This window comes from Corvus kubaryi, unplaced genomic scaffold, assembly GCF_017639235.1.
Source record: "Corvus kubaryi isolate FWS band 111438036 unplaced genomic scaffold, C.kubaryi_AGA036_p1.0 split1-65, whole genome shotgun sequence".
Lineage (NCBI taxonomy): Eukaryota > Metazoa > Chordata > Aves > Passeriformes > Corvidae > Corvus > Corvus kubaryi.
In genome coordinates, this window is record NW_024582080.1 from 235,604 (window position 1) to 256,227 (window position 20,624).

General features: G+C 34.3%; 1 protein-coding gene across 6 annotated transcripts in view; it reads left to right on the top strand.

The window, feature by feature from the left end:
- LRCH1 (leucine rich repeats and calponin homology domain containing 1) overlaps positions 1–20,624 on the top strand; it is a 118,855-nt gene that overhangs the window by 54,341 nt on the left and 43,890 nt on the right. For all 6 annotated transcript variants that reach the window (XR_006013800.1, XR_006013801.1, XR_006013802.1 and 3 more), the window contains exons 2-10: positions 1,065–1,209; positions 4,053–4,179; positions 9,511–9,616; positions 10,114–10,250; positions 11,446–11,573; positions 13,481–13,565; positions 17,954–18,059; positions 18,291–18,403; positions 19,845–19,912. Coding sequence is in view for 2 of the 6 variants with exons in the window: in XM_042014251.1 (XP_041870185.1) it covers positions 1,065–1,209; positions 4,053–4,179; positions 9,511–9,616; positions 10,114–10,250; positions 11,446–11,573; positions 13,481–13,565; positions 17,954–18,059; positions 18,291–18,403; positions 19,845–19,912 (1,015 nt within the window). In the remaining 4 variants the exon portion in view is untranslated. The remainder of the gene's footprint in view (positions 1–1,064; positions 1,210–4,052; positions 4,180–9,510; positions 9,617–10,113; positions 10,251–11,445; positions 11,574–13,480; positions 13,566–17,953; positions 18,060–18,290; positions 18,404–19,844; positions 19,913–20,624) is intronic.

The window sequence follows — 20,624 nt, forward strand, 5'->3', positions numbered from 1 at the left end:
CGGCTGCTTTTTCCTTTATTTAATTTAAGGAAGCTTTGAAAGAGGCTTTGAAGGATCAGGCACTAGGCCTAAAATAGCAGCAGTGAAGTGAGGAGATAATTAAGTTCTATTTTTTTCTTTACCATCAGACATTTCACTTTTTGCCTAAGTACATTCCTGTTCCACTTAACAGGTGACCATTCTTCAGGTCAGGTTATCTGGCTGATGACACGGGTAGGTGGCATTTGTGTAGTTTCTGAAGATAAGATATTTCTTCTGCAACACTATTTAAACAATGATTTGAGCCCAGTTGATTCACTTGAATACTGGCATGCACTATTATTTTATGACTTGAGCTTACATCGGTATTATGATACCTCATTCTTCATACAGTGGTAGTTAAGTAACAAAACTCAGTAACGTTTTTTCCTCCTTATTTTCCTTTGTGTCTGTGTGCTTAGAATGGGAAATGAATGAATAACTGATCAAAAGTAAAAAGCTTTTGTTCTGTGGGTACAAGCAGTGGCTTTGGGGGATTGGAATCCATCACTGTCGTCTTGTGTGTATTTATATAAAATCCATTCTTGAAAACCTCTGCTGTTTCTTTAGGTAGCATTCATTTATAAATGGTTTCGACACAGGAGAAAAAAGTCAGTTTGAAGAATTACCTAATTTATTTATTTATTTAAAGAAATTAAAGATGTAATCATGGTTACTTGTTTTCTCTCAGTGCTATCATTATTTGCAGATGTCTAACTGTGTATTGGCTAGATCTTTGGGTATATTATATGAGCTTTGGAATCTGTTTGCAGCTATTTCCTCAGCATATTGAGTCCTGCAAATAATTACTTTTTATTAGACCAAATAAATCCTAATTGAATGTTTGCTCTTTTATATGCAGCCTGTTCCGTTTCAATATTGTAAAAGATTGTACTAGTTTTACTTTGCTTAATAAAAATACTGGTCTAATTTGCTGTCTCCCTGTAAATTATATTTATTCACTTACTTTAATAAAGCACAGCTTTTCAAAGTACATCTTTCTGATGGTTCAAAAAATATACCTTCTCTCTTTTTCCTCTTTTCAGATTTATCCAAAAATAGGTTAACTGAAGTTCCTACGGAGTTGTGCCATTTTGTGTCACTGGAAACACTAAATCTATACCACAATTGTATCAAAGTTATACCAGATGCCATAGTAAACTTGCAAATGCTAACTTACTTAAATTTGAGGTAAGTTTAACTTTGCCACTTTTTTTTTGTTTATTTGCAAATATGTAAAGCTTTTTTTGTCTGCACTTCATAAGCTTCTGGCACAACTGACTGCATTTTTTCATGTTACTGAAAGGGGTAATACAAAAGCTCATTGGCTGCAGAGACAGCTCTGTATGAAGGCATTGTAAATGCCAATATGTAAAAATAATTATTAAAAGAAAGCCAAGCAATATTAGTCCAGTTCTGTCCCTTAACCTTCTAACAAATCCAGAATGCTAATCACATCGAAACAGTTGTATTCTATTAATTCACTTCTGATGACAAATTTTTTAAAATTTGACATACACTTTGCAGTTAAAAAGATGGAGGGACAGAGACAGAGGATTTATATTTTTCTCCATAGGGAATGGAATGGAAGAGCATGATTCTGTATCTATCACTAGCATAGTAATATTATGAAAGAAATACAGCTGCTGCCTTTTTTAGGAGAAAGTGGCAAAGAGTTGGATGCCTTTTCCTCCTTTCCAGGAAAAATGTGTGTGAATACTGATGAGTACAGAGAATTGCTGTTAGTTCAAGTGCAGGTGAATGCACATGTGCTCTTGATGGGGGGCAGGTGAGCCCTTTTCAGTTGGGGTGAAGATATAACAGTCTGGTCTTCACCAGAATGAGGTCTGAGTAGCAGGTGAAATGGCTCTTGGCCTTTTAAATTCAGGGAATGAAGGTTTGATCATCAGTTTTATCAACACTGAGGATCTTTCTCAAGTCTGTATTACTGTACTGTAGTTTTGGCCACTGTGGAACACTATTTTGGCTCTAAAAATTTAAGTAGAATAGTATATCCTGAGTATCTGCACATATACAAGAAATAGCACTTGAGATTTTGAATTAGTGTTTGTTAGATATACATAAAGAACTTAAAAACTGGATTAAATTATTAAATATACATAAAATGTCTTGGTAAATTTAGGAATTAGAATTGACTTGGTTAGAACTCAATGTCATGAAACAGTGAATTAGAACTCTGTGTAGTAATAGAATTTGTCTGAGTCATCACAAAGCTAATAGATTTTATATCACATATGACAGTAAATTGGACAAAATTAAAAGGAATCTTTTCATTTGATTAAATAAGGTAATTTCTCTCAGTTTAAAATCCCCTCTTCACTTGAATGTGCCCTTCCCCATGTTAGCTGAATGTAGTGAACAGTCTGAAGAAGGAAATACATCCTTGACTTTCTAACCACGTTGCTTCTTGGCAAGAAATATATAATACATTTAAAACACATATTTTTGTGCCTGTTACCAGCAGAGCCCATATGTTAAACAGCCTTAGAAAGTGATGCCAAGAGATCTATATATAGTCTTTGGGCTTTGGTGGATACTGCTCATGTTTTATTTAAAGAAATTCCTTTTAAACTAATGATGATTTATTACTCACTTGCCCTGGTTATGCTCTGTTCCTTATCTCTTAGTGGGTTGCTTCTGAGTTCTGTGGAACTTAAAAATTGTTTTTACTTATTTTTTATCTGTGTCTGATCTGCAGTATAGGGTTACTGTTTTAAAGTGTAGGCTTCCTCAATTTGAGCTCTTTAGAACTTGAAAAAATATTTCCAAGTTATTTTTTAAAAAAGTTGTGTCTTGGTCTTCTGTAAGAATGCTGGAATTAAGAAAACTGGCTGCACAATAAGCATTGATACTTTTTTTCAGCTGCTGCTGGTTAGTAGTTGGATTTCTCATTTTTATTTTCTTTGGATTTGCTACTTGGTATCTGTCTGTATCCTGGTATGTGCAGCAGAGATATGACAGTAGTTTGCTTTGTACAATATTTTGAGACTGTTGTGTGGAGCATGAATATGCATCTTTTTATGCATCTTTGTAGCACACTGCTGGATTGGCAGTTGAAGAAATGCTTTGCAACTTGTGGAATTTTGATTTTTGTTTGGTTTCGTTTCACCTCAGTATTGCAAGTCCTGCTGAAATTACACAGGATAGTTTTTGCCACATGTTTCCAGAGTTCAGTCATATATCTTTGCTTTCTGAAGCCTTAACATGTAGTCAGGAGCTAATTAAAATGATTTGTACTGGGTTGCCACTTTAAGTTACTGTTCATTGTTTTACTACAGGTTAATAATCATAAGAAAGAAAATGTTATATTTTAAGAAAACTTTAAAATATTCTAGGAGAGAGTAATTACTATGTTATTCTGATGAGCATAAAGTTTCTTCTGGGAATTGAGCCACAAATTACTATTTTTAATCTTGTGGACATCACAAAGGGTCATGACATTTGTCATCTTTAAGCTTATGAGTCTTGGAAAGAAGTGAACCATTGATAGTCCAGAAAAGTTTGCTGTATTTACCTGGGTTAATAGCATAGAACTGTAGAACAAGATGTACCAAGTAATCTTCAACTATAAATGTACTTTAAATTAATTGAGAAAATAACCATTTTGTCTGTAATTTATATGTTTGTTTTTCAGTTGGAACAAAAGGCATCCATTTTAATGGCACATAAAACCACAGGCATGTTTAAATACTTGAAAATACTGTCTCAGTTGACTTTCCTGTATTCATTAGGAAGGGAAACATCTGTTCTTTGTGACAAATAGATTTGTTACAATGTTGTTAAACTGATACAATGCATTTTTTCCAGAGTGGTAAATTCTGCAGTATTGTTAGTCAATAATCAGGTATTTCTGATGTGCAAGTCTCTTCTTAATGATTGCCATTTGAAAATTTCAATTTTATCTGCGTAAAATACAACCCATGAAAATGAAGAAATTTTGCAGCTCTCAGAGTTTGTGAGTATACAGCAGAACATCACTGATGATTTTAATATTTTGTTTTGTTTTGTTGCAGTCGAAATCAGCTTTCTTCTTTGCCAGCTTGCCTGTGTGGTCTTCCTCTAAAAGTCTTAATTGCAAGTAACAATAAGCTAGGTTCCCTTCCAGAAGAGATAGGTCAGCTAAAACAGTTAATGGAATTGGTATGTTACTGATCTTTTTTTTCACTTTTTATTTTGATTTCTTTTGAGTTTAAATAGAAACAATAAAATTCACTTTTCACGTATATTTGAACAAGTGCTTAATACTATAATGTAGTTTGCAAAACTTAAGTTTTTAACTTCTCAAGTGTGTTGGATAGTAACACAATAAGAGTTTCTTTTATGTTCTTCAGGACTGTTTTAAACAACATCACTGCTCTCGGTTCATTCAAAACTCAAAGTTCCTCATCTTTACCAGTTTTGCTCACTGCCTGCCCTGGCTCCCTGTTTCACTGTGTAGAGTTCATAAGTTCTGGCATCAGGCTCTGCAAGGTTGTACCCCCCTGTAGCACCCTCCCCTCCTGCTTCCTTTCTGTGTTGTTACTATCTGCTTACCACACTGCATTCCATTTGTGATACTGGTTTTATCAATCTATTTTCATTTTATTTCACTACATTTATCATGCAACCTTCCTTTCCTGGAACACCCATCTAAACAGATCTACAAAATGGTTATACTCCTCTTGTTTTCAAAGCTGTCCACATGAATACTCTTTCTCCAAGCAGTAGATCATTTGGAAGATATTGTCTAGTCAATGACAGTCTGAAAAAGCAAAACTTATTTGGTACTATAGCTTAAAATTAATTTAATTGCACATGTTTGTGGAAAATATATATAAGAGAATGCTTCCTTTTCTCTCCCTTTATCTTCCTTTACTATGTGTTGTGAGCTGAGACTCTGAATTCTTTATGACGTAAGACTTCTGTTTATTTCTATTTATTTTGACCTTTTGAGATAAAAATTGACAAATAAACTAATTTTGACACTGCTAATTTATGCATAGTAAAACAACCAGATCTGAACTTCCTTCCAGCTGCTGGTACCTCCACTGACAGCATTTACCTTGCACATCTTTTCTGTACCCGAAAGGGCCTTGTTATCATATTCTTATTTTTATCGTAGTAGTTCCTCCGATAAATTATGTTACAGAAATTAATAACCTTGATTGAGGCCCCAGCCCTGCTATTGATTCTTCATAGGTGGTGGCAACTGTGGGGCTTTTTCCTTTTGGTATTCTTGAACCAGCATCCTGTAGTCAGGCTTCTGTTATATATTACAACTGATGTAGTAGTTGATGGGGATGATGGGGGTAGTTACCTTTTCCTTTCTGGGTTATGACTGAGCTTAAAACTAGCAAGTTTATTTTGTTTGGTGAGCATTATTAATTTATCTTACCAAATATTTTAAATTTTTGTATGTATGTGATGGGTTTAGTGAGATTACACAGATGGTTCTGATTTAATTAATCTTAAAAATGTGCTAGTTTATAGCATTGTTTTTGTTGTGCTTAAAATAGATATATTAAAAGGTGGTGGTTCCAGTTTTATAAATAATTGAAGCTAAATTTAGTAAAAAATTGTAGTAAAAAAACTAAAAGCTTGAAATCAATGCCGATTATACCTGAAATAGATTGGGTTTGTTTAGTTCAAGCATATAATGTGTTTAAATTCTGGAATAGTGGATTTTCATATTGCTTTCCAGTTACAGTGTAGTTTCAGTGTTACTCTTTGTCATGAAGAAAAATTTCTGCTCTAAAAGTGTTTCATATGAGAGGCTCTAGCTACATGTCACTTTGGTAGCCTAGAAGATACATGAGAACTGAAAAAGGTCTGATGCTTGTTCTTTGGGATTTAGAAGGCATCGGGGGCAGAGCTGAATGAAGAACAAGTTTTTGTTAAATTGAGCGTGAGTCTGTTCAGATGACCTGATTACACAGTTTGATGCCACCATGTGTGTTTGGTACATTTCTAGTGAAATGAGATGCACTATTTAACTGGAAATGACATAACTGTGATGTATTGGGAAAAGCAAATAGTGGTAGGATTGAGAGTAGGGATCTGTGTTGGCATGTATAATATAAAGCAGTTTAGATAATAAGGTGATCATTGTTCTAAAATGAGTAAAAGAAACAAACAAAAAACATGAAGTCATATTGCAGTTGTTGCACAAAAAATTCAGCTGTGTGAGAGCAATGCCAGCCTGAAGAGTATGGAATTCAAGCAGAAGCATCACTCAGCCCTCTGGCAGGGAATGCTGTTGTTTTGCTGTGTACACAGTGCTGGTGCTGGCCTGGGCCAGGGGGTCAATCCTGAGATGCCACCTGGCTCCATGCAGTTCTTTTATCAACAGGACATTTCTGAGCAACCTCAGGTTCCTCAAATGTTTCACAAGCCGCATACAGTGAGAGCTGTGTGTACATAGCAAAGGATTCTTTTTACCTACCTTTTTAATACAAAATTTACCCCTATAGTCACTGTAGAACAATATAGGCATAATTTGGTGCAAATTAGACCAGATCTTTGCAATAAACTCTTGATTTTCCCCTCTGTCCTCCAAAATGGGGTAGGTAATGGTTTTTCTATTACATGTATGTGTTTCTATGAATTTCATACCTGTAGCAGCTATAGAATAATTTTGATATTACATGCAGAAAATTTTCAGGTATTCTTTTGAATTTAGGATTCTGACTGGTAACTTACTTTGGTGCTTATAACATAAATTTTTCTCCCTGCAGAACACATTGCCATTATTTGTAAAATTTGGTTGAGAAATTTACTTCTATTTGCAACTCTTTCACACAATCATGCCTCTGCTGTCAGCCAGGAGAGTGCAAAATTAGTGTGAAGATAACCTGAAACTTACTTTCTACCAAGGAAAAGTAATTAGGCAGAGATGGCTCAATAATTGTACCCAAAACTATCAGATGTACAGTAAAATTCTGTTCTCCATCCTATCAGGCAGTATTGCACTTCTGCCTTCTTCAGGTAACAGCCCTCTCCATCTCTGGGCTGCTCCAATCTCATGCTGGAAGCCTTCAAATTTCTCACCTGGGATTTGTGTCATTTATCCCAGTCATCTACTCAGAGACAGCAGCCTGACCATGCTGCCTGCTGTTTCCCAAAAGGGTCCATGTGCTCACATACTGTGTAACTTCTTTTTACTATTCAGTATGGCTTTTATGTCACAAGCTCTGACTGAACCCATGTGCTTTGTAGGAATAATGGCTCAGTCAGGAGTCCCAAGTTTAAAATTATGTAAGGAGGAAGTTTGCCTCGATTTGAATGGTTTGGATAAACTTCTGTGTGTGTATGAATAAATATGTTAATATGGAGCTCGAGTACCATATTGTTTTTTCTGTTTATATTGCTGGACGTATATGCGGAATTTGATTGGTTTAAGGCAATTTAAACTTTACCGTAAACAAAGGGAAACAGTTGATGATTTTGTTTTCATGCCACTGAGCTTAATGCCACAGAAATTAATGTTAAATTTAAATACACCTTATATTTCACTGATTTTGACAAATTGTCTTGTCATGACAGGACATGGCCTATCTCGTGAGAACAAAATATAATTAATACAAGAAGTCTGACCTCAGCAAATTCTAGTTCTCCATGGAACTTGAGTAGGTGTTTGCACTTCAGTTACGTGCAAATGTCCCTGAAGCTGAGTTCCAAATTGCTGGTTGCATAATTCCTTAAAAAATTACTAGCTTGGAAACCATAGGTGTTTGATTGATAGTATTGCTTCCATTACTTCCAAAGTAATGGGAAAGTTTAACACTGTCACATACACATTCATGAAGCCTAATAATAGTCAAGAGAATAACTACAAATAATATTATAGGTCTTTGTTTTCCATGGCTTTTCAAAGTAATAAAAAAAAGCAAATTGGACTACAGTGTTTAGTAGGATAAAGGACACTTGTCTCTAGAGATCTTGTGAACGCTGACATACTGTCACAACAGATCAGTCTTGTTGAGGATGTTTTGAAAGGCTGTAAGTAGAAGTGGGCTTTGTTTTTGAGGTTACACACTGCCAGGTTTCTTTTTCTTTTTTTGGTGCTTCCTCTAGAATTCTCTGTCACTTTCCCTGACTTGTTCTGATGTGTGTGCCTAAGTACACTTGGTCTAGAATTTCTTTGCCACAAGGTGACTTTAAATTCTGTGCTCTAGAAATCAAGTATCTAATTATGAAGTAATTTAAAGACTGTAAATTAAAAATAGGACAGTGAAGCTTTAAAAATAAATGATCTGGGAACAGTGCAATTAACCAAACTTTGGGCAAAAATCCACTCATTACCTGGCATTTTAAATTTCCTTGTCTAAGAGCTACAGTAATTTCCTGACTGTGTTTTGAGAAGGGAAGGAAGTCTTGGCAGCATTATGATTCTATTACAAGAAGAAACTTGTTGGATACAGGGAGCAGCATTGCCTGATCACATTTCACTTTTACTATCATTTTTTTGTTAACTAGATTTTAGGCTCAAAGATAGGGAGTTAATATAATGCTTTTGGCTGGTATTAAAGCAAGCATCTTCAAAGACATGACTTGGAAATCTGACTTACTTCTCAAACTTTTGTAGTCGAAGAGCTCCCAGATACTTTATAAATCCATTTGAAGCAGTTGAGACAGTAGGAGTATTCTGTTGGCTTTTCAGGAAAATTTGGTATTGCCCCCTTTCAGCTTCCATACTGTGAAATATTGTTTCCCTCTTTTAATACAGAAATGAAAGCATAATTGGGACATTACTCAAATTTGCTGGTTGTCTGGGATGTAAGCAGAGGTTTCAATGTCCATTTGGCAGGAAAAATGATAGCTAGTATTTAACAGTTGTCTCATTGCAGACTGACTTAATCCAAGAAGTTGATCTTGCATCCACATTCATAGCAGTTTCTTGTTAGGAATAGTTATGTAATGCTAAACAAGCTCTGTCCTATTTCATTATGACCTACTACGTGCTATGATGATCAAATACATGCCTTTACTGACCATCATTACAGAATGTTACCACTGTATTACTATTGTTATTACTATTATTTTGCTTAAAGATTCCATCTAGAAGAAGAACCTTTTTAAAAACTCAGATGCACACACCAGGATTTTTACATTTCATCCTAACATACTTGGTTATATAATCATGATACTGAATTCTTCATATGAAGAAAAGAACAAAAAAGTAGAACTTCTTAACTAAATAGTTTTGAATATTTCTATAAAAATTAAATTATCTTTTAAAATTAACTTGTTCTTCAAATAAGAATTTGGTCTGGTTTTAAATAATGTGCAAACATTTTCCCATGTTTTGTTTTTTGTGGTTTTTTTTTTTTTTTTTTTTGCATTGTGACTACCGGACATAGATTGTTGCATTTTTCCAGGTTAATAAAATGTTACAATGGTAATAGCAAATTAACTATGTTTGTATTATGGAACATGTAGGAGCTGGAAGTTCATTATTCTTTATAATAAACAGTTATTACTGTTTTACTGTAGGATGTCAGCTGTAATGAAATCACAGCTTTGCCACAGCAGATAGGCCAGCTGAAATCTTTAAAAGAACTGAATGTCAGAAGAAATTACCTCGAAGTTTTACCCCAAGGTAAAAGCAAACGAACAAAAAAATATCTTTATAGTAGCTCTTCCTATTATAATTTTGAAAGTACTTTTTAATCATATAAATAGCTACAATTAAAAAGTAGCTATTACCTTGTGTTTGAATTTATTCCATTTGAGTGTGCAGAATATAACATTCAATGGTATCCACTGAAGAACAGTGTGTCAGGTTTCTTCAGTGTATCTTTATGATTCTAGGCAACTTTTAAGTTGAATAAGTGTCTGAATGCAGTATGGGAGCTGTCAGCTGAGTTTCAGGAAAAAAAAAAAACGTTGAAGTATTTGTTTTAAAATTTATTATTACTTGTATAACAATAACACTCTTTTATTTCCCAGTATAGAATGGAGTAAATATTGATCTTATTCCTCCCTGAGTTTGTATTTTTCCTGAATGCAAAAGAAGGGTTATTCAGAAATATTTTATTACTTTATGCCAAAAATAAAAACAGATATAACACCTTCTCTCCTTTTTATTACTTTTAGAACTAGTACAGCTTCCCTTGGTAAAGTTTGACTTTTCCTGCAATAAAGTGCTTGTGATTCCAATTTGTTTTAGAAAGATGGTGCAGTTACAAGTATTACTGCTTGAGAATAATCCTTTGCAATCTCCACCAGCACAAGTAAGTAACAGCTATAATTTAAATTGTGCCTAATATTGGATGGCTGCTAACACATTAGACTGTAAAATGTCACCTTCTGCAATTGCAGGCTTCTGAGTTTCATTCGTCACAGACATTAGTTGTTGATATCTAAATAAGACATAAAAAATATCCTGTGTTTTCAATATGAATTTGTACACCACTTAAGCCAACACACGTCTAGAAGGTGTCCATTCTGTTAGCTGTTTGTTTATTTTTTTCATTTCTATCTGCATATGAAACTTAATGTTGGAATGTGTGTATAGTTTTGAAAAGGAGTAGTGATAAACTTCCTGGGAAATTTTTTTTCTGTTAAAAAGAATCCAGTTCTAGAAGGTCCTACAGTGATTTGCTATTAACTTAAAAAATATGCAGATGGTCTAAAACATAATCCATGCGAAATTTATTCCACTTTATAGTGTAAGCTTATAGATTGTGATACACAAAGAAATAAAATGCCTCTTTGGAACTGTAGGCCACTGAGTAATAATGATAAAGGAATGCAACCTGTGCTTGCTGCTTATGGACAATTTTGTTGTTGTTGACTTACTGAACAGTAAATTCAAACTGCACCTCTGAAAGCTACAATTGTTCTAGATCAACAGCTGTTGAAATACTTAAGACATTTTATTATACTGGAGAAATGCTTTTCATAATCAATAGTGATACTGCCTTTAAAAAAAATACAAAGTAAATTGAAGTGTACACTTAAAGAGAAAGAAAATTCTAAAATGAAATGAATTGCATCATAAGTATGTTTGGACACTACTAAAAATAATGTGACCAAGGATAGAAAGAGCACACTGGTTAATTAAATGTCATTATACACTAATTTTGAAAAATAATTAATTACTCGCTTTATAGTTAGTAATAGGCCATACTGTATATTTTAATGTAATTTTTTTGAGTTAGAAGCTCAGTTGGCTTTTTGTAAAGTAGAATACATTATTTTCTTGTTTTCGGTCTTAGTCTCTGAGGATATTTATACTGATACACACAAATAACTGAGTAGATAATAGAAGTACTTTGTAATTTAAAAAAAAGAGTAAAATCTATTTTCCTTTAAGTGAAATTTATAATATTAGTTGAATTTCAGGGAGGTTTAAACTAAGTGACACTTCGAATAAATTACTTTTTTCATTGTAGTTATAAACCTAATTTTTTCTTTGTCTGACAGATTTGTACAAAGGGTAAGGTGCATATATTCAAATATCTGACTGTACAAGCCTGTCAGATCAAAACAGCAGACTCACTGTACCTTAATGCCATAGAACCACAGCATTTGCCACAACCTGTGGAAGAGAGGTATGTATGAAAGTCTCACTTTGTTTTTTCATGTAACACTTATAAACAATGAAATAGTATTTATCTTTAGATTCCACCGTTTTGTTTCTCTAGATGCTATTTAGAGTGTACTTTTTTGCATAAAGATTTCATTTGCTTTGATTTAAGTTAAACAAATTTGCTTTTATTCTAATGAAATCCCTGTAAGAGTTTAGAAAATTAAAAATCAGTTCTGATTAAAGTTAGCAGCACATTAGTTAGGAGTTTAAAAATGAACCTTAGTTTAAATCTAACCTCTTCCTAGTGGACTCCTGGAATACATTGAAAACAATCAAATGGTAGTTACATTAAGTGTTGGATCTATCTATCTATCAACACATTAAATAAATTTTAATTTTGTCTGTTATTTTGTGATTAATATGTTTTATGATTTATATGTGATTTATATGTTTACACATTCGTGACATAGTAATCTTAATCTTTTTTAATTCATACAAAGTCATCTGCCAAACAAAGATAACTGCATGGATGTTGAAGTGCTTTTAAAATGAAGTGTGCTGATGTGTTAGCAAAATGAGGCCAAATCTTCTGTGTCTTGCATCAGACTCATAGGAAAGGTCATCTTGTACCATGGTTTAAGGACAGGAACCAGATACAAAGCAGCTTCTTTCTATGAGGATCTCCGTAGCTGGTTGGAAATCAGCTTTTAGCCCAGTCTTTCTTTGCTAACATAGGGAGTGTAATATAACCAATCAGAGAAAGTATAATATCCTTGAAGAGAAGTACTCAATGAAAATGAAGTGTTGATATGAATAATAATAAAGATGTTACTGTTAAAACCCTGACAGGAAAACAACAAGAGCTGTTATGGAATCTCCCTTTCAGTCATCTCAGTAAGGTTTCAAATAAATTGTTTTCCTCCATGTACCTTTGGAGATCCCTTTGTGAATTTCTATCAGATAAATGGCAAAGGTGAGAAGAATCCAGGATGGAATGGTTTTCCATTTGGGAAACACCTACTGGTTTTCTGTTTTGTTCTTTTAGTATACAAGAAAATTGACAGGAATGTCATGTCCCGTCTGATATTTTGGTCATACTGAAGAATATAGGTCAGGGTAAGGGGATGGTACAGAGTAGATTTCCAAAGGCAGTTTCTACAAAACAATCCTCAGTGTTTACTGATAAAAGGTTATTTAAGATTAGGATTAATTAATCATATACCTTAGTCATGTGAAGGCTGATAAAGCTCCTTTCTTAAATTGCTGTGTCAATCTGATTTCAGTATCACAGTTTTCAGGAGAGCAAATAAAGGGATAATGTATATTTTTAAAAAAGTTAGGTGATGAGAATATTGCATCTAATAGTGCACTTTAAAATGAGTAGAGGTCATATTGGGTAATGAAACCAGAATAGAGAGCAGTTGCTGTTATTACAGTAATTTTCTTTAAAACCTAAATTCCAAAGTCTATTTTAAGGCATGAAAAGGAGGTTTCTGTGTTAATAATTACTTCAAGCCTCAGGGAGATATTAGTTCATTTTTAATGGATCAATGGTTGCAATTAAATCGCTTGACTCCAGTTTGAGTTTTACTATTTTGGATGCTTCTTCCATGGCTAAATTGCTTCAGTTGGATTCCTGTGCTGCTTAGCTAGTAACTAAGCAGTTTTGCCTAGTGTATGGACAAAAGCAAGCTAATAGCAAATGATTTGTTGTTTCATTAATCATTAGGCTAACTAGCCATACAATCTGATCTATTTTATCATCACCAGATTGTAAATTTTTAGTATTTACTGTACTAGGCTATTTCACCTTCTATTATTAAGAATGGTTCAAAATTTGCTCAGGGTTAAGTGACACCAGGACAAAATTTGAACATAAAAACTATTATAACTTTTTAATGATTTTTAATTCTTTTTATTCACGTCTAGCATTGATGACATCTACCCAAGTAAAAAGGACTCAGATTCAGGTGTTGGTAGTGATAATGGTGATAAACGTTTGTCAGCAACAGAGGTGAGTTATCTGCATTTTGTGTCCAGCTCCTCTTCCAGCACTCATATTTTGACTGTGTTTTAAGTTGGGTAATAATATGAAAAGATTTTTAGACTTAAAAGCTGTGCAACCATATCCTTGACAAGAATTTCACACTAAGAAATGGCTAAAGCAAAGATAAAAGGAGCCTGTGATTTTTTTGATTTTTTAAAAAATTTTTTTGTTTGTACACTGTCTGGCAATGAGACACTTGCTTCCAAATGGTTACAGACTTGCCAATAGTGAAAATTTTCTACAGTTTTCCAGGAGTTTGCATAATCTAGAGAATGAAAAACAGACCAGAATTCACATCTGCTGTTTTCAACAAAGTAAACATGTTAGGTTACAAGCTGATGACTTCTCACATATTTTTCTCTTTGCCTGATTACTCTTTCCTGTTTGGAATCAACAGTGCCCAGTCCCAGTATGTTCTGTGATTGGTTATGGCAGATTGCTAAAATGTAGAAACTTTAGAAACTTTGCAGATCTTAATGTGTTTAAATGTTCTGGCAGCTAGGCAATGCTGAAAATAAACCTTCAGATCCTTTCCTGAACTTTTCTGTCTGACTGAGCAAAGAGAAAGGATAGCTTTGTGGGACTAGTGTTGTCCTAAGCAGTTGGAACTGACTTTCACGGAGTTCTGGTTTTTTTTCTGAGGCACTGCTCAGCTGAACAGGGCACTAAATCTATATGGAGTTGAACTGAATACATAATGATAAATAACTAAATAATGAGCAGTATAAATCAGTGATGATGATCTTTCTGAAATGTACAATAATGGGATTTGTGGTCTGACCTAATGGGAAATACCTCACAATAAAAGGATGACCTTCTTGCTACTTAAAATAATTTTACACTGATTTTTTTTGTGTTTTTCTCTTCCTTTGAGGAAAAGGGATTCTGTTTCTTGTGGAATAAATGTATGAAGAATCAAGCTTAGGTACTGAATTTATAGTTACTGAAAAGCAAATTGAACATGAATCCACTTACACACTGATTGGTCTTTTAAATACAGTAGTACTTTAAAAAACCTCACGTGAATTTCCAAGTGTTTGGGCAAGTTTCTTGGTAGATGGAAGTGAAGCAGAATTGTTATGATTTCTAGCCAATTCTCTAATGGTTTTCCTCTAGGTGTGAGAGCATGCAGTCCGTTCAGAGACATTTACAAACTGTTTTGCCAGTCTTACACTTCCTGAAGCTCAGCTGGCTTGTTAATGAAACTGTTATTGCAGAATTTCCTCTTTAGCTATAAATATCACCGTTAGTAAATAGATTATGTTACCTGTAATGAAAATACAGCAATTGAAATGCTGGAAAACGTACTTTAAAGACTACCAACAGTGAACCAATACATTTTTAATAGCACAAAGCTTTTTTTATATGAGAACAATTTACTCATTCTATCCCCACCTGACTGCTGCTCTACTATTAAGGAGAACTAGATGCTGAGATCAGTAATCCAAAATGCATTTGGTAGTAAATTTACCACTCGCTTTCGTTCTGATGTGACCTTTAATACCTGTGTAAGATGTGGGAATTGTTCAAGAAATATTAGCATGATGCAAATACAGGTTCACATATGTTATTAATTACAGTCAGAAAGTTACATACCAAACATTGGATAAACATTAAATGATCAGTCATAAAACAATCAGTAAAACATGTTTTTGGGCATTTTTTTTTTTGAGTACAAACTAGTCTGAAAGGTAGTGGCTATTGAGTTTCTACTCTTTTACAGGAAATGCTACAACATCATTTTTCCTGTGTGTAACTTCATAACATAAAAGAATCACTTGTTTGAACACTAATGTAGTCTTTAGGAAGCTTGCCAATTAACTTTGGATGAATACACATAGGAGGGAGTAGTTGATGAAATGAACTGTTTCTGTATCTCTCTCTGACTTTATAGGGTCATTACAGCATCAGTTTTCACAGCTAGAGCCATCTTGGTCATTTCAAGTGAAAGGTATTTTGTAGTGTTGCTGTAAAATTGATCACTGCAACTTAAAGCCAAATTCTGCCTTAAGGCAGTGTACCATGTACCTCATCTTTTAGGAAAAAATATAGCATTTTGATTAATTTTCCCACTTCCTTTGGCCTTATTTTTTCTTTTGTTAAAATTCATGAGAATGAGATTAGAATGGTGTCTCTGCTTTAATACCCATGTGAGTGATGCATTAGTACCAGCAGTAATGTATATGAAGAATCTTTCAAAGTGCGTCATCTGAATTCTTAGAATAACGTTAAGTAGTTTTGATTCTTATATGTCTATTATATTCTGTTGCTGTCTGAATAAAAAATAAAACTGTGGAAGAAGGAAGTTGGATACAGTATTTCACCTGTAAAGGAGCAATACTTTTGTATTATCCAAAGCTGCTTTGGATAGTTTTTGTTTCATAGTATACTGACAGGAAACACCTGGAAAATCAGTTGCAGAATTTTACAGACATAGCCTGTAAAAGGAATATTTTTTTGTTTCCAAATTGAATGGTCTGTTCCTTTTTTCATACCAGCACTCCAAAATATTTTCTTCAAAGTATGTGTTACTCCCCTGAGAAAAGTGTACCTGTTTAGGATCCAGAACTTCTAATAATGTGTGTAGGAACATATTACTGTGCTATTTTCAAAGGATAGTTGAAAAATTAACACAACATGAACTTTGATCTAGAATGATTAAATATAGTGCTTAAATGTCACATGAGATACAGCCTGAAAGAGAAGGAACTGTAACCTTGGTTGTCTGAATGAATTTATACTGTACCTGTCTTTTTTTTTCTTAAGCTGTTGGATTGTCGTTGCTTCAGATCTAAAAGAACAGTGGCTTTTGTGCTTAGAATACTTGAAGCATCATTTATTTTCTGTTTGAGCTACTAATTTGTTTTGTTTTAAAATACTATTAATTTAAAATTTTGAAATTTATTTTGGAAAGGCTTTATGAAGCCCCTGAACACTCTTCTGAAATTTTTCTCCTTAAGCAGAAGAATACAGCTAGTGAAGCCACGGAGTTAATAACGTGTAGTTTGCTCATTAGAAAGAACATTCATCATGGTCCATGTTTACAACATGTTTTGAGTCCAACGTATTCTTGGAAAATAAGAATAACTGCATGTATATTTGACAGAGTTTTTAAGACCAAGGTAGATTTGCTCCCTCCTTTATCACACACTTTAGCTTCAGGAGTTAGAAAAAAATACCTTCTACATGGAATATGAACATTCAAAAGTAGGAAGAATGGCAAACTTCTACTAGAAGCTAGCTAGAATTAAATAACTGATTATATATAATACAGTCCCATCTCATTGCAGATCTTTGCACACTGGTCTGAACTGATAAAATGGGGAATATAATTTCCTTAAAAATATATATTCTTCAAGGATATGAAACAAACTACTATATATGTATTATAGCAGTTATAATTACAGAATACATTTATGGAAAATGTATGCACAGAGTAGCAAGTTACAGAAACACAGAGCATTTAAAGAATAAGCAACACCCATGGGTTTGCTGGCGAACACATTTGCAAAGTTCTGAGACTGCTGTAATGGTAAGTTCTCTATCTTAGGAGAACAAGAATAAAAACTTGGCCTCTTCTGCAAACTGTGGTTTTGCTCTAGTTCACCTCAGGAGAGAGCGTGAGCAGGTCCCACTTGAGCAGGTCACTGCTGGCCCTACAAAGAAACAGAGCCGTAGTGGCCTGGGACAGAAGTGTGTCAGTGCTTCCTTGTGCAGCTGCTATCTGTAAAGTCATAGATGGGATAGGTTTGTAGATACAAGTAATGTGTTTAGTGTACCAGCTAATACAGCTGAACAAAATGGGAGAGCTTTTAAGTCAGAAAAGGCTAGTGTACTTCAGAGTTTATGCTTTTTTTTTTTTTCAGCTCAGTCAGTTAATATAATTAAAGATGTTGCCTTGGTCTACAAAGTTCGTCTTGATTGCTCTAGGCATTCAGTTCAGAAGCTTCATGGTAAAGCGGGGAAGAATAGTCTTGGAGGGAAAGAAAAAAAGGACTGTGATGTGAGGCCCAGCGTTTCTACAGACTTTGGTGGCTACAAGGAGCCCCTGTTTTCAGCTGCCTCAGGGAAGCACAAGAGAGCAGCACAGTGCAGTGGTGTCATTGCAAGGAGAGGACTAGTGCAGTGAGGAAGACAGGAAAAGAGGACATATGAACTGTTCTGCTTGGCAAACCTCCTGTGAGCATGTATTCAGCATGACTACAACTTCTTGCAACAGGATGTGGTCGTGTTAGATGCTCTGGTATCCTCTCTCATGTTAATTTGCAGCTCTTTACTGAGCACTGTTGTGAATATGTACATTTTTGTCATTCTTGGTTTGAGCTGGAACTAGTGTTTCTCTTATTTTTTCCTAGCCATCTGATGAAGATACTATCAGCTTTAACGTTCCAATGTCAGACATTGTGGAAGAAGATCATATTATAAAGGATGATTCAGGTCACCATGCTAACTCAAGAAAAGGTTGGAATGTAAAAATGTGGAAGTTAAATACAGGGAAATTCTGTTGTTGATTCTGTGCCTGCCTACCTACCCAGAAGGCTTTGGGCATGCATATGCAACCTGTTTGAAATTTTTAATGTGGTTTGAATTTAAACTTTGTTTTTAAACTCTGTGATTTAATACAAGTAAATTATGTTGTGTAACAAATGTTGAGCTGAACCAGAAATCATTCTTCTTTTTTGCTGTTCTTAGTGGAATTCCATCAAGGATCATCTCACGTGTTTGTCAATGATAAGTCACGAGAAACAGGAAGCCAGTTTGATGAATTGGATACTCTTACTACTGAATTTATGAGCTACATTAAGGCAAGTTTGCAACAATGTTAAGTGGGGGGAAATACTTTCACTGCTTTCATGAGTGCAGTGTTTTAAAAAGATACAGAAGGCAAAAATAAGCAGGTATGTTTAAAATTATTGCAATTGATCTGGGACAATTTACCCATAACTCTTTCTAGGATATGTGAGAGATGTGCTTTAACTATGTTTAAGGCTTTAAGAAAAAATGGCAGGTGTGTTCTGCGCTACTTGCATTATATTCTGAATTGAGCGATTTATTGTATTTGTTGCATTGCTAAAATGCGAGATGACTTTGTGCTAGATGTGGTGGATGAAGTTTTGAAGTAATGTTATGGTAGTAAAATACATTTTCTTAATTTTTTAAACATTATGGTAGCAGTTGAGAGATCCATAAAGACAAATTATATCACCTTCTAGAATAAGTGCTGCATTTTTGTTGTCTTATGGTATGTACCCTTGTTATAGGAAGACATCATGATGTGTATTCCTGTAAGGTGAAGAAAGGTGACAAAGAATGGCTTTATTCATTCTACTAGGGATTGTCACTGGGAAATGAGCCATCATTGGAGAATGTTAGAGAAGCTGGTATACTCTTTAGTGCAAAATTGGGTAGAATTTATTGGTACAGGATGATGCTACTGATGTGCCGAACACATGACACAAAAGAGGATAAGCCTCTGTTTTCTGCAGTTCATTCTCTACAAGTACAAATACCACATTCATTCAGAGAGCTTCTGTCTTTACTGGCAGCTGAACTGCTTTAGTGGTCCTGCCTGTCTGACATGAAAGAGTTGCAAAACACCAAGTGGAAGCATAAAAGAGACTCAAGTTTTCAAATAAGTAGCACTTCATATTTATAGGTATAGGGAGATCTAATTTATGACTACATTGGAACCAAAATAACTGGCTGACTGATACAAATTCCTGGATGCAACTTTTGTTCCAATTTGTTCCTTTTAAAAAAGAAATTATTCATGACTGTCAAAATTGTCAAATATGAATCCTGTTAATAATTATACATGAGGTACATAATTGCTACTCTTTGCGTGTTTGGCATTTCCTTGCCTTGTAAACAAATCTGGCTGCAGTAGGAGAGCAAGTAGGAGGAGAGTTGGGATTGTGGTTAATTGAAGCATTGTTTCTATATGCCAGAAAGTCACAAATGGAATCTGGGACATAGAACAAAGAATTCTTACGCTGCTTGACTTTCTTTATACAGTTAAAGGAGGGTTAGGGCTGTTGACCTCAGTAAGATCTTCTGAATAGAAGATCTTGTAATCAGTATCTTAAAAGGGGGTAGGAGTGAGGAATGGAGCAGAAGTGTTGGATTGCTTCAACCAGCCAACCTAGAATGTTACATAAATTAGGTCAGTGCTGAGTCGGAAAGCAGAATTTATCTGCCTACTTAATTGCAAAGTTCAGTTCTCATTATCACATTGTCTGCTTACAGAGCAGAGCAGCAGAGTGTGATGAATTATTGAGAATAGAAGAGGACACGCAATGGCAAGCAGACGAAATGTGAGTATTTTTTATGTATCTATAAATAATTAGCTATGTCATTTAGTTAGTTTGACCAGGACTGGTATTACTTTGGTGTTTAATAATTTTATAGATTTGGAGGCATGGCAATAGCATAACCTTGCACTTTGTGAGTGCTCAGTGTTTTACATTTTATTGACGAATAGAATGGATGTTATATTACAACTAATTATTTTTCATGCCCCAATAATTTTTTATCTATGTAGAATGCAATCTTTTTTATTAGGTATTTTGATATTTTGTTTATTTAGGCATTGCTGAAAAAAGATCATCAAAACGTGTAAGATCTAAATTTAATGTACATTTAAAAAGTCAATTTAATTAGAAAACATACCTAATTTTTTTTCTTACTTGTCATAATTTTAACATTGAAGCAATCGTTAGTTTATAGATATTTAATTCCAGAATAGAACAAGTGAACATCAGTTGCTGAAATGAGTGCATAAGGAAAGGGAGTTCAACATGACTGTACTGTGAAGCTGTCACTCATCAGAACAGTGTAGTCCTATATGATATAAAAAAAAAGACCCAAACCTGAAGGGAGGAAAGAATAAGTAGTTTCTGAAAGAGCCTTATTGGCAGAAGTAATGGAGGTTATATTTCTACTCCCCAAAAATAATTACAAATGTTGAAAAGCAAAAGAAAGCAAGCTGGCCCTTATAAAAATTCATTGTATTTACCATTCATGCTG